Here is a 15,229-nt window from a genome sequence, read left to right as displayed (position 1 = left end):
TTGTAGCCTTTGTTAGCTCTATTTACTTCTTGTCAGTAACAGAATTCACTACTTGCCTGAAGACTTAATTGTTTGTGGTGAACAATTTTTTATGTTGAAATAAGTTGAAAGTATTTTCTTATGTTAAGAATCTTCCACTATGATTTTCTCTTTTTCTAGGAGAGAAATAACTCTTATGAATATTAACATAGTCTTAATATAGATATAATCATTCTCTTTATTTTCAGTAGATTTCATTAAAAATAAAAAATTGTCTATGGCAATGATTAATAAGGAGAATAGCTTTATGTTAATGCTTTAGGGGAAAAGAACCAACCAACCAACCAACCAAAAAAAAAAAAAAAAAACCAACAAAAAAACAACAAAGCAAAAACAAACAAACAAACAAACAACAACAACAACAAAAAACATGCAGAACTGTAGGCATGTTCTGTAAGTGAACCCAGAGAAAGGAACACTAAGGAAAAAAAGGACTGAAATGGAAAGAGAACATCATTTTTTACTGTTTGTTGTTGCACTTCTGTAGTAGATACATTTACCAATAATGCCATCTGATTGAGGATATGTATATATGTTATTGTTTCTTTCATTTTCTTTTTCAGGAATTGTAAATAGATCAAAATGCTTCCTTTGAGGAACTCACAGGGTTCTTTTGCTCTCACGTTTAAAACTATCGCTAAGTGTAAGATCAAGGAAGAAAGAGAACACTTGTGCATTTTGAAGATAAATAGCACGCATTTCTTTCAAAGTTTCAGAAGAGTATCTAAAATTTGTATAATTCCTTTCATCCCATCTTTGATATAAAATCAGCACACAGTTCCAGGGGTTTGATTTCTGAAAGAAATGGAAAATCATCCTTAAAATAATAAGATTCTAGATGTTTTCTTACTGTAAGATAAGTGTGTGGTGACTAAGAAATGAGTTTTAGGAGTAAGGCAAAAAAAAAAAAAAAAAAAAAGTCCTTAAAAATCAACATTTTAGATAAAAATGTTTCATGGTGTATCTAGAAGATTTGTCAAACATGATATTATATCTATTGTTGAAAAAGAAGCAGACCACAGTTAAAAATAAAGACCACTGTTTAAAAATAATAATGAAAACATTGCATTAATAATGCCACAATGCCTTGTTTTTAAATATAATATTATACTTCTGAAAATTTCTGTAGTACTTGTCATTGCGTTTAATTGATAGCACTTGAAAGGCAGGAAAAAGAGAAATTTTAAGCACAAGATGCAGACCTCTGTGGTGAATGACTGCTTTCACTATTCTTGGTCATGTGATCTTCCTTTCTAGTATGTAGAGTGAAAACTAACGTTCCAGGTGAGATTGCATGTATGTAGAAAAAATCATTTAATAACTGTTTTTGATATTGCAGTGAAGCACTTTCAAATTTTTTAAAAGATGCGCAGCAGCACTGCAGGGAGCAGTGTGTTGGAAGACCAGATAGGAGAACTGGCATTAAGGGTCTCTTTCCCCGATGTTTGGATTACCACTCTTACTTTGTGATCCTTCACAATTCATATAATTCACTTTCACTGCATCTGTTTGCTTTCTGACCTGTGGGCCAAGTTGGAAAAATATGCTTGGTTAAGTTTTTAAATTCTTTTTTTGTATAAAAGGAGGTTATGTTTGTGGCATTTTGTATGTTTGTTTCTTAACCAATTTTTAAGAATTTCCACACTCAATATCCTTTTAGCAATATCATTGGAAAATGTGATTGTGAAATAGGGAAGGAAAAAATTTGGAAAACATACGGGTGTTTTTCAGTCTATATATTAGTGCTTCTCTTTGCATCTGATATAAGTGATATATTTGACAGGGTACTGACAGCCTTAGCTCTGAGCTGCTGATTTTGGTGTTTCTTCTCATTATAAAGGCATAAATCTTCATATCTGCATGTCTTTCGTGTTTTAATGGCAAATCTCAAAAATAGTTTATTAAAATGCGCTTTTTTTTTTTGTTTTTTAATCACGCTGTAACATCTCCTCGGTAAAATTTTACAGAGTAGGGTCAAATAAGTTAGCAGAAAAAAGACTATTTTCATTAAAAATGTGTTAATAATGGAGCCTCTGTAAAGCTTGGGAGGTTATAATTATTCTCTAACTTTAAATGGAAAATAATCTCCCCAGCCCTCAGTAAACAGTACATCTCTAGGTTCAAATCATATATTTTCTGAACAGTCTTAACTACTATCATCCTCCTCTGGGACATTTCAAAGTATCGTTGTGATATTAGTGACATTAATTCAATTTTTGTGCCTTTACTTGTTTGTATGAATTAATCGTTTAACAAATCAAGCCTTTAAATACCTGATAAATTTGGATCTCCATTTTCTGAAAGGCTTGTAACTACAATATTCAGGCATGATACAGTCAAGAATCAATTATCTTTGCATTAGTGCTACAGAATGATATTAAGAAAAATAAAACCAGCCTTTTGTTATTATTTGTGTAAAAATTATTCTGAACAATACAGTACCCTAGTAACACAAATCCAAAAGTACAGACAAACTGAATGAGAACAACTATTCCTATTTTAAAAATAAGATAATAGTCAACCACAAATAATATTATTGTCCTATGGATCAACTACTAGTGGTGAATTAATTACTAACTCATTCAAAATTTTAAGTAAAACTCTAAGCTTCTTTAAGAAAATTGGAAAGAAAATGCTGGTTCTATAAATCTCAGAAGACAATGTTGATTGTAATGAGTTTCTTTGCAACTTAATTACATTACTAAGAAATGGATTTGGAATACACAAGTGCTATCTAGAAACTTGAATTTTGTTCAGTAATTGAATTAAGTATGAGAAAGACAATGTTTCTTAAATTAAGAACTGCACCGCAAAATGTGCATCCATTTATGCTCCTAAGGGAACCTCTGCTATCTAAAGAAGAAGAATATATATATCACTTTGAATATTTAAGTCAGCAACCAAGAAAAAGGAAAAATCAATTTAATTTGGAAATGAATCATATCCCTCCCTCAACCAAATGCAGTTCAGCCACACAAAGAGTCAGAGAGTTTTGAAAGTGTTAGAGTACTGTGAATTTTGCTCCTTCATAGTCCCAGAGATATTTTACAGTGAGGCTGTTAGCTAGTCCATACAGTAGAATTAGTGCTGATATTTAAGAGATTTTGATGGTCACAGTAAGTGGTGTCAGTAGGAAAAGTTTAATAACATGGGACAGTTAACCAAATTAGCAGTGTTTGGGGAAAATAATATGAAGAAAATTTGTACTGTGAAGTGACTTCTGGAAAGTTCTGGCAAGCTATTGAAAATGATTGGTGTAACTGCACTGGTATGGCCTTGCTTCAAGTACTATGTTCAGTTCTGGACACTAGAATATAAGAGTGAATCAGAATTTGTGTAAAGTTGACAAAAACTCTGGAGGAGCAGCTGAAGTCAATTGGTTTGTTCAGCCCAGAGAAAAGGAGAGGAAGGTGTACATCTTCCTCACAAGGGATAGACACAGATATCTTCTCTCTGGGAACAGCATGGAGCTGTGTCAGGGGAGAATCAGGTTGGGTATGAGGAAAAGGTTCTTCATCAATAGGGTGGTTCAAAACTGCAATGTTTCCCAGGGAAGTGGTCACTGCATTAAGCCTTGTAAAAAAAAAAAAAAAGTAAACACTTGGCCAATACTCTTAGACATATGGTATAATTTTTAGATAGTCCTGCATGCAGCCAGGAAATGGACACTGTGATCCTTTTGGATCTCTTTCAACTCAAGATTTATTCTGATTCTATAAATCTTTGAACTTATTATTAGCTTCTTAGAGTTAATTTACTGATTCACACACAGCAGAAAAATGGAATACTCTTATGAAGTGTTTAAAAATAAAATAAATCTTGAATCCTTTGGTACTATTAGCTAATAAGTAGCTTGGAGAGATTAGGAGAAGGAGCATCAAAGACAAGCTCGACTTTCTTTAAGTCTGTCATAATGTAAGCATCTCTGTAGGATAGCAGTACTTCTCCTGGTATTGACGTTTTTTCTTGGTTACTGAAGCAGTACTAAGTCAATTTCAGAAGTAATATTATATTGTTTTTATCCTGGCCTGATTTGATTAATTATCTCACTTTAGTTTAAAAAAAAAATTAAATTAAATTAATAACATTAAGCGAGATTATATATTACATATATTTTAAAACTTTTTACTTGAGAAGCATTAATTGAGCCTTCACAGAATTACAGAATTGCAGGGGTTAAAAGGGACCTCAAGAGTTCGTTGAGTCCAACCCCTCTGCTAAACCAGGTCTCCTACAGTAGGTCTTTCTAGTAGGCATCTAGATGGGTCTTGAATATCTCCATAGAAGGGGACTCCACAACCACTCCGGGCAATCTCTTCCTGAACTTTGTCACCCTTACCAGAAAGAAGTTCTTCCACATGTTAGTAAGGAACATCCTATTGTTGAAGTTTTAGGTTGTTACTTGTTGCCCTATATTGGTACACACTACTGAGAAGAGCCTCATCCATTTGCCTCCCACCTCCCTTTAGATATTTATAAACAATTATCAGATGCTCTCTCAGGTTACTCAGCCTTTCCTCATACAGGAGATGCTCCAGGCCCTTAATCATCTCTGTGGCCCATCTCTGGACTCCTTCTTGGAGATTCCTGTCTTTTTTGAACTGGAGAGCCTAGAACTGGACACAGTATTTTAAATGTGGCCTTACCAGGGAAGGAGCAGAGGAGGAATACCACCTCCTTCTATCTCCTGGCCACACTCTTTTCAGTGCACTCCAGAATGCACCTTATTTTGCTTTAATTTCTTATTTTTATTCCATGTGAGGACATTAACATCTAAGTCTGAGATTTCTTTGGGATTTATTTGCAGGTTTCAGTAAAATCAAGAGATTATGCCAAGTCATTTGATAGTGCTTCTTAAACAGTTGTATAATTATTTATCAAGTAGGGGTAGTTAGAAATTGATTGATTTATTTTATCTTATCATTCTGTTTCACTAGAGAGAATAGAATTTCTGCAAAATAGAATTTAAGTGTATAAGTCTTGGAGAAGACTTGGATAAGCTGGCTGGAAGTGTTGATCTGCCTGAGGGTAGTGAGGCCGTACAGAGGGATCTGGATAGGCTGGATAGCTGGGTTGAAGCCAATGGGATGGAATTCAACGAGACCAAATGCCGGGTCCTGCACTTTGGCCACAACAACCCCAGGCAACGCTACAGGCTTGGGGCAGAGTGGCTGGAAAACTGTCTAGAGGAAATGGACCTGGGGATGTTGATTGACGTTAGACTGAACACGAGCCAGCAGTGTTTCCAGGTGGCCAAGAAGGCCAATGGCATCCTGGCTTGTATCAGAAATAGTGTTGCCAGCAGGAACAGGGAAGTAATTGTCCCCCTGTACTCAGCACTGGTGAGGCCGTACCTCAAGTACTGTGCCCAGTTTTGGGCCCCTCACTGCAAGAAAGACATCGAGGCTCTGAAGCATGTCCAGAGGAGGGCAACAAAGCTGGTGAGGGGTCTGGAGCACAGGTCTTATGAGGAGCGGCTGGAGGAGCTGGGATTGTTCAGTCTGGAGAAGAGGAGGCTCAGGGGAGACCTTATTGCTCTCTATAACTACCTGAAGGGAGGTTGTAGTGAGCTGGGGATCGGCCTCTTCTCTCATGTGGCTAGTGATAGGACTAGACGGAATGGCTTCAAGCTGTGCCAGGGAAGGTTCAGGCTGGACGTTAGGAAATCCTACTTCTCTGAAAGGGGTGGTCAGGCACTGGAATGGGCTGCCCCAGAGAGGTGGTGGAGTCACCGACCCTGGAGGTGTTCAAGGAACGTTTGGATGTTGTGTTGAGGGACATGGTTTAGCGAGAACCATTGGTGAAGGGCGAACGAATGGTTGGACTGGGTGATCCTGTGGGTCTTTTCCAACCTTAGCGATTCTATAATTCTATGAACATAAACCATTTCTCATTCATTTTTTTGCCTTGCTATTACTGCTGGTCTATTTGTTTTGATTTCATTCTGATATAGATTCCAGATTACAAATGCAGGCTTTGATTACAATTTATTCATTCTAATAAACTGCAATTAGAAAATATTTAGAACACTGTTCATTTAGCAAAGTGTTAAAATTTCACTGTAGTGCAAATTGAAAATTATTTAGAGGTCAGTTTGAAGATTTGCAAGGGATGTTTTTTTTCTTAAAACTCATGTTTACATTATAGAAGTCAATAAATAAATCCTACAGGATATATTATTTGGATTAATGATTACTGTTAAATAATACCTTAACTGTTCTTAAAAATGTGCATCAACCAGTGATGTATTAAAGCAACAAAGCTTGAAAGAAATTTGCTAAGTATTCTTAAAAGATTGTTTATATATAGTAGTCTGCTTGAACTTTCAATTTCAAGTCTGGAAGAAAAATACATAACAAAAACCCTGTCTTCTAATTTACATATAGATTTTGTTACTCTTTCTAATTAGGGAAGTTTTTTTGTTTCTTTTATTCTGATTTCTTATACTCCTTTTACTGTGTAGTTATTTTTAAACCTCCCTTTACACAGAAAAAAAAAAAAAAAAAAAAAAACCACCAAAAACAACCAGAAGTTTATTTAACCAATGGAAGTTGGATAGATATTAACTTTTCTGTTGTCCTATGGCAAACACTTCTACACAAAATAAGTGTTTGATGTTGGTCTGTGATGAGCTTTGCAGTATTGGCAGTGGAAGAGAAAACACAGATGTTCACAAGCATTGAGCTGATACGGCAACTCTGCCCACTTCTTTTGTTAGCAAGAAAAGGAACTGACATACTTTATACTGTGCATATGAAAAATAGCTGCAATTAAATCAACATAATTCATATCCAAAGAGAATTCAGGGTTGACTAGAAAATGATCTCTCTTGGCAGAGCTATCCTCCCTCTTAATCGAAATGTACAGTATTATTTTCAAAATCAAATATATGCATTTATTTTTCTTAGTAAATGCAAAAGTTGCATTTTTCTTACAGATCTATGATGGCAAAGACAATACTGCTCACCTGCTGGGTGCATATACTGGTGCATCATTAAGAGGACTAACGCTAAGTAGTACTTCAAATCACTTATGGTTGGAATTCAACTCAGACATGGAGGGCACTGATGAAGGCTTTCAGCTTGTTTATACCAGTAAGTATTTGAGAAAACAATAGTAATAGATTTATGATCATAAAGGAATGAAAAAGTAATTTCTTGTAAGATAAAAATGCAATGCAGTGATGAATGACAATAAAATCAAAAGCACATCACTGATTAAAATAATCTTTTTTTTTTTTTTTTTTCCTGAAAACTCCTACACTGAACAGTATACTAAAACCAGGCTTTGAGAGTACTTTCTCTAACTTGATACTTAAAGTTCTGGTATTTGTTTGTTTTTCTGGAGGGTTTTTTTTTTTTTAATGTCTTTTCTGTATTGGAAAGGATAAAACTATCTATTTTCAGGTAAGTATGCTAGCACATAAAAATATTTAAATGTGCGGGTAATTTTAAATGTGAAACCTAATATCATTGTTTCATTAAGATGTGTTTATTAGTAAAATAAATTCTCCAACTTTAGACTCACGTGCAATACAACGATTGCATTAGACTAACAATAACTGAGCTTGGATGATTATTTAAAATAATCCAGTTTGGAAGCAAAAGAAGAGATTCCAGACAAAAATTTCTTAACTCTACGCAGACTGACAAAATTCAACTGTAAGGATTATAAGAAGTGAAATCTCTTCAGATCTTTTTTTTTTTTATACAGGAAACATATCTACATCTTATTCATCAGATGGTGAATTATGAAAATATATATAGTTTTTCTTCAGGAAAAAGTTTACTGTCTTTGGAAGAAGGGATGGGCAGGCAACTTGGGAAGAGTACACAGTTGTTGCTGAAATATGGAGACGGAAAATTAGAAAGTCAAAAGCCCAGCAAGAACTTAATCTGACCACCACTGTTAAAGGCAATAAAAAGGTTTTCAGCAACGTTTTAACAGCAAGAGGAGGGTCAAGAGAATCTCCATCCTTTACTGGATGTGGCAGAGAACGTTACCACAGAGAATGATGAAAAGGCTGCGTCTCAGTGTTTTCTTTACTTCCGTCTTAAATAGTCAGACCAGTTATCCTCAAGGTACTCAGCCCCCTGAGATGGAAGGTAGGGATGGGAAGGAGAATAAACCCCCACAGTTCAGGAGGAAACATTTACTGACCTGCTATTCCCCCTAGACTGTCACCGGTCCTTGGGGCCAAATGGGATCTACCCAAGGATAATGAGGGAGCTGGTAGAAGTGATTGCCAAGCCACTTTCCATCATTTATCAGCAGTTTTCAACAACTGGGGAGGTCCCAGATGACTGGAGACTTGCCAGTGTGACGCTCATATACAAGAAAAGTCAAAAGGAGGACTTGAGAAACTACAGGATTGGAGCACATGGTCTTGAGTACGATCACTTGATGCGCAGGACAACCAGGGGATCAGACGTAGCCAGGATGGGCTTAGGGAAGGCAGGTCCTGCTTGACCAATCTGATCTCCTTCTATGACCAGGTGACCTGCCTAGAGCATGACGGAAAGGCTATGGATGTAGTCTACCTAGGCATTAGTAAACCTTTGACTCTGTCTCCCACAGCATTCTCCTGGAGAAGATGGCAGCCTATTGCTTGGACAGGTGTACCCTTTGCTGGGTGAAAAACTGTCTGGAGGGCCTTGCCCAGCTGTTCAACCAGTTTCCAGTCCACCTTACTGTCCTTACATTCAGCCCATGCTTCAGCAGATTCTCTATGGAGATTTTATGGGAGAAAATATCAAAGGCTTTACTGAAGTCCCTGCATGGTCTACAGAATCATTGTGTATCATCAAGGATACACTGTGAGCATTTGTGAAATAGCCAACTTATTGCCATTTTAGATCCCTTGCATTATGTCCCTACCCGCATGGTGTTCTTCCATAATAACAGAGCTCTTGTCATTTTGGTCTTGTTATCAGAACTGCCTGCACTATGCGAGTAGGTAAAATAAACTTGCAGCTGAAAAACCACTAGTACCTATGATCAGGCAATGCAATTACATGTTTTTTTCTCATCCTTAAGAGGAAAGCGATCAATTAATAAGGCTACTTGTTGCTCTGCCTTTAAGTGGGCAGATATGAGGATTTTCAGAGTTCTAGACATTTAAACTTATTTTCACACAACACAATCAACATTTTTTCTTACACAACAAAAGGGAAATTCTAACTCGTCAATAAGTATCCAAACTGACAGTTTGAAAATAGCTTTATCACGTGAACCTCTCTTTAGCCTCATTAGAACTTCTGTAGTGTGTTCTGCAAAAAGAAACAGTAGCTCAGTTAGGAATTAGAAAAGTTATGCTCAGAAGTTGTGGAAGCTCTTCAGGAGTTGAGCCATTTTCATTGAGACATTAAATGAGCTGAAGGAAGAACTGAAATAATATATCATTTTACTTTTTTTTTTTTTTTTTCAATCACGTGAGCAAACAGCCTTTTCCAACCTGATTTGTTGTGTCTGCAAAATAAAACACTGAACATTTTTTTCAATCAGTAGTAATCACTCAGTACTTGCAGAGAGACTATGAAAGGCTACCAACTGTTCGCCAGCTGAGCAAATATAGTCAACTTTTTTTTTTCCCCTCAAATTTGCTAAATTGTCATCATCATCATTACTTTCTGACCGTAGTGTTTAAATTTACAAACTGTTGAAAGCAGGACTAGAGTAGAGATTTATGAATGTACCAGTATTTCTCTGTTACCATAGGTGCTATGGTGCCATTCCCATTAGTGCGCAAAGTAACAAACAAATCTACTGTGCAAGTTTGTTTATAAGTCTATAAATGTCCATTCACAGACTACATTATCATCAGTAATTCTTTTCAACTGCTATTTTATAAACTATAATATTGTTTTAGAACTGAATGATAGTTACTGTGAATTTCCTTCTCAGTCCTTAATTGAGCTCTTATGAAAAAAAATGTTATGACAATTTTGCAGACACAACTTGAGTAAAACAGAGTATTACTCTGAGATATAAGTGAGGGGTATAGACAGCCTACTTAGACTGTTCAGAAACAGAGAACAAACCTTAAATATACTGCTACATGAATTCTGAAAATATTTTATTTTCATTCGAAAACAGAAAATCTTAATTTCATCATTGTAGTTATCTGTTTTTTTTTTTTTTTTTTTTTTTTTTTTTTTTTTTTTTTTAACAAGAATGTGGTTTTCTACCACAGGTTTTGAACTTTCACATTGTGAAGACCCCGGTGTGCCCCAGTTTGGACATAAAATCAGCGACCAAGGTCACTTTGCTGGAAGCACTATCATTTATGGATGCAATCCAGGCTACACACTCCATGGAAGTAGCCTTCTAAAGTGTATGACTGGAGAAAGAAGGGCATGGGACTATCCTCTACCATCATGTATTGGTAGTAGACCCTAATTTTTACTTTTTACTTTTTTTTTTTTTAATTTAAACTACTCTTTGAGTATAAGAAAGAAAAAAAAAATACCCTTATGCTTATCAAATATTGTTAGAACTATGTGAAATCTGATCTCAACATATACAAATCTATTCATATATACTTATATAGATCTCTGATTAGACCTTACATAAGCCTAAATGAGTGGTATGGCCTTTTTCAGTTTAAAAAAATAAAGGTAGTAATTATTAAACATTCATTCATAATGAAATTTCTAGTATATAGAAACCTACTTGTAGTTAGAAAATTGACAGGATAAAGACATGAATCCAAAAGCAAGAAGAATATTCATTTTATGAGAAGTTATAAAACTAGGATGTTTTTTTTTCCTAATTGTATCTTAATGACATTATACTAGAAAAAACTTTCCACATATTTACCTATAAATACTACAAAATAACTTTAAAAAAAAAAAAAAAAAAAACAACATATAAAGTTACTAGGATATCTGAAGGCATATTATGTTTTTATTACTTGGCTTTTGGTGCTGTGATGCATAATATGATACTATACACTTTATTATAATATTGTAATAACTTTTTAAATTGTGCCAGTAGCTACAAGCTCAACTCCATCCATTAGAGGGGAGAAATAAGACAAGACTGAAGTACTCTAGTAATTGTCTTCTCTTTCATTCATTTTCACTTAGATGAAACAAGGAATGAGTGAGCATAGAAAGTAAAGTATGAAGTGTACTTTGTACACAGTTTTGATTTTCACTGAGAACAATGTACTTTATAGAATCATAGAATGGCCTGGGTTGAAAAGGACCACAATGATCATCGAGTGTCAACATCCCTGCTATGTGTAGGATTGCCAACCACTAGACTAGGATGCCTAGAGCCACATCCAGCCTGGCATTGAATGCCTCCAGAAATGGGGCATCCACAACCTCTCTGGGCAATCTGTTCCACTGTGTCAACACCCTCTGAGTGCAAAAATTTCTTCCTAATATCTAGCCTAAATCTCCCCTGTCTCAGTTAAAGACCATTCCCCCTTGTCCTATCACTATCCACCCATATAACAGACATTCCCCCTCCTGTTTATATGTTCCCTTCAAGTACTGGAAGGCTGCAATGAGGTCTCCTCAGAACCTTCTCTTTTCCAAGCAAAATAATCCCAGTTCTCTCAACCTTTCTTCATAGGAGAGGTGCTTCAGCCCTCTGATCATCTTAGTGGCCCTCCTCTGGACCCGCTCAAAGAGCTCAACATCTTTCCTGTGCTAATAAATTTATCAATATATAAAATTCATTTAGAAAAATATGCAACAAGAACTGAACAGCTCTTTGAGAGTAATTAGGGAAAAAATGTTTAAGTCCCAAATTTGTGGTAAACCTTGAATATTCCCAATGATAACCAATTTCTATGTTAAGTGAAATATTTGAAATTGAAGATTTAGAAGGAAAGCATAGCACTGGAAAGAGTGAGCAGCATCAAGAAAGTATAGAGAGAAGAAAAGGTAGTCAGAGAAAAGGATCAGATAAAATGTTATGAACGATGGCAGAAAGTTGAAATTCAACTTTTTCAGTTCATTAGTTAAGTATTAAAAGCTTAGGATGTATCACTTTAATAAAATACACACACATATATATATGTATGAGTTTTTGCTTAATTTTAAAGCAGACCAAGGTAAACCTGTCTAAAGTTACTCCTTAATTTTCTTAATGATTTTTTAAAATCATTTTTAATGATTAATGATCTAGATTGTGTGCTGTGCACTATTTCCACTAACTGTGGGAAATTCAGTTTCCCCATATTCTAAGCAAATATCCAGAACTCCTAATAATTTACGCTAGATGGACTACAGGAACAGGATTTCTAGAACAGCTCATGGACAGGACATAAATGTTGTCTTTTGCATGACATGGGCTGAGTTCTGAAGGTCCCAAGATGAGTAACATACATTATCTTTGAATTTAATTATTCAGCAGTCCCCTCTCCCCTCTCCAGTAAATAGATGCGTACAACTGAAAAAGATAAACGTGTGGATTAGGAAGTGATTTATTTTCTAAAAGCTGGTAAAAACTTCAATTAAAAAAAAACAAAAAAAACAAAAAACAAAAAACACCTTCATTAAACAGAAATCCATAGGTGATTTCCTGGGCCTCTGGGGAAAAATTATGATTTTCTGCATATCCTTATGGTCTTCTCATTATTTTTCATTCTAATAACAAAGAGTTGCCCAACTGTCTTTTAAAAGATTAAAGAAGTGAAGCATCTAGATTTTGATCATGACGAGGCTCTTTGTGAAAACTGCATTATAATTAGTTTAAAATGTTTTGTATAGATGAATCTATTTGGAATGTGAATCAATTTGTAGTGTATATTTGTTCAGCTTTAAACTAATGCCATTTCAAACATGTCTCTACAGTGTGCTGTCAAGAGAGTTCACTTATCCATCTAGTTCAGAATACCACATGTAAAGAAAAGATCCCAGTACATGAGACATAGCTACTTTGCTTAAAAAAAAAAAAAGTACAAAACAACAAAAAAGTATGATTTACGAAATGATTTTCATTTATTTATTTATTTATTTATTTTCTTTATTTTAACCTTTTCTGTAAATTAATAAAAGCACATAGTGTTATTTAAGTGAGCTTTTGAATGGCTTATATTGATTTTATTCATCACAGTAATGCATTTTTCTTTTCCTAAGTGGTAAAACCTGTTATTTTCATCCAGAGAAGAGTTAAACTGCTGTAAAACTGCTCTGTATATGAGCAATAGTGTCTGTCCCAAGTTGAGGATTGCTTAGGCTTGGCTGAATAGATGTTAAGGTAATTTTAATTGAAACAAGTGAACATTTTGTATAGACAAGCTTAAGAATTCAAAAGGTTTTTGAATAGCAGTTGCAAATGATGGTGTGGATTTTGATTTTTCATGCTAATTAAGGATCACTGCAGATGCTTAAAATGCTATTAAAGGGATCCACTATGAATTGTGTGAAATGCCAAACCAATTCACACCTTCTAGGTTTCTTTGGTTGAAAAATATATAATAAATGTTTAATTATGTCTTAGTAATGCACTGTGAGGACAATTGCTAGGAGAGAACAAGGAAGCAGGACAACAGTTAAGAAATGCATGAGAACATCAGAAAGGAGAATGTTTCAATTAAAAATGCTCTGGAGAGAAACAAAAGGAGTTACACTGCAGAGGCTTTTTTGCAGAACTGAAACCTGAGTGAACAAATCTTTGAGACTTTAAATTCAGTAATGGATTAAATAGCAGGAGGAGAAGATGAATCAACAGTAGTGTTGATTCCTGGCTTATGGAAATACTTTTTTCAACATTCACTTTTAGTTAGAATCAGATTGAAACTAGAGTGCTTTGCTGCAAAAGGAAATTGGAAAGAAAAAAAAGATGTTTTTTAACACTGCTATGTTTTATTTTTTTCCAAAATCTTGCTTATGAGTCATTTAGTTGCATGTACTCAAGTTTAGTACTTCTAAGAACTTAGTTCCAGCTCAACTCAAGATATTTTGGGGTTTACAGGTTGTTCAGGTAAACTCTGAGAAAACTGGGAAACAGTGATGCTTGGCATGAAATAATTTTCACAAATAATTCCACAAATAATTTCACAAATAATTTATCTGAATGTTTATGAGTAACGTAAGTCCACAGATACTTTAATTTGCTGCTACAATCATAAGTAGACTTCAAAGTGGTACTATTCTTGTTTCAGTATCATGCCATGCAAGAAAGTGACACTGACAAGACAACAGCAAACCTGTTTTCAAGCAGTTCTAAATGTATTAAACATAACAGTACAACATACTAACCACTGAATTTGCAGAAAGTTATAAAGATTAATATATATTTTCTTTAACTTGAAATTCTTGAATTTTTAGAATTCACACTGAAAGACAAAATTAGGATTCTTAATTAGGACTGTCCTCATAAATGAGTAAACCGGAGAAAGAAGGTAAAAGGGATTTTTCCCTGCTACTTCTCACTGACACTCACTGACACCTGAAAAGTCACCACTGGTGCATACGAGCTAACAAATTATTTTTCAAGAAAATTAGAATTTATAAACTTAGAGTTGTTTAGTAATCTTGTATAAAATGTAATTCATTTTTAGTCTAACTTGGTATGTCAATAAGCAAATTTTTCTTTATTGTATAATTAATTTATATCCTTATGCCATTGGAAGAATAATAGACAATCCTATCTTCTGAACTGAATAACTACAAAATAGTTACATTTATAGAGATTTTAGTGATGGTGTTTCAAAGATATGAAATGTCATTTGTTTCTAAAAAATTGTTTTTGTTTTGTCTGAAAAATCCATCAGAGTAGCACTTCAATTGCATTTTATCAGAGAATTCACAGGTCATAACACCAAATATTGTAGGTGATTTTAGGTGATGTTGCATCAGAACAAAACTGCACTGTAACTATGCCAACCTATCTAATCAAGGCATTATTTTAACTTTAGACTTCATAACAGAGAAAGCATTCAATGGACTTTGAAAGGAATGAAAGGGGAATCAGAAAGATTTAAAGGCCTTAGGGTCTGTATTTAAAAAATGTAGATATCTAGATTATGAAGTACTCAGTTTTGCCTAGTGACTGGCTGGCTGAGGCCAACTAACAGGGAGCTACTTACCATCTGTTATCCTCTAAGAAATATTATAGCTTCACTGTGAGGACAAGTCTCAGGTAAGAAGTCTTACACCTTTTTTATTTTCTAAGTTGAAAGATTTACACTCTGACAAGTTTGCTTTATTTTAGTACGTTTCCTCTTTTA

General features: G+C 34.7%; 1 protein-coding gene across 6 annotated transcripts in view; it reads left to right on the top strand.

Moving 5' to 3' along the window:
* The window catches only part of CSMD3 (CUB and Sushi multiple domains 3), a 567,558-nt gene that overhangs the window by 390,212 nt on the left and 162,117 nt on the right, over nucleotides 1-15,229 (top strand). For all 6 annotated transcript variants that reach the window (XM_040695846.2, XM_015283035.4, XM_040695845.2 and 3 more), the window contains 2 exons: nucleotides 6,977-7,133; nucleotides 10,232-10,423. In XM_040695846.2, coding sequence (XP_040551780.1) covers nucleotides 6,977-7,133; nucleotides 10,232-10,423 — 349 coding nt within the window. The remainder of the gene's footprint in view (nucleotides 1-6,976; nucleotides 7,134-10,231; nucleotides 10,424-15,229) is intronic.

Source organism: Gallus gallus, chromosome 2 (genome assembly GCF_016699485.2).
Source record: "Gallus gallus isolate bGalGal1 chromosome 2, bGalGal1.mat.broiler.GRCg7b, whole genome shotgun sequence".
Taxonomy (NCBI): Eukaryota; Metazoa; Chordata; class Aves; order Galliformes; family Phasianidae; genus Gallus; species Gallus gallus.
Note: the sequence above shows the minus strand (reverse complement) of the source record. Positions and strands in the feature narration are given on the sequence as shown.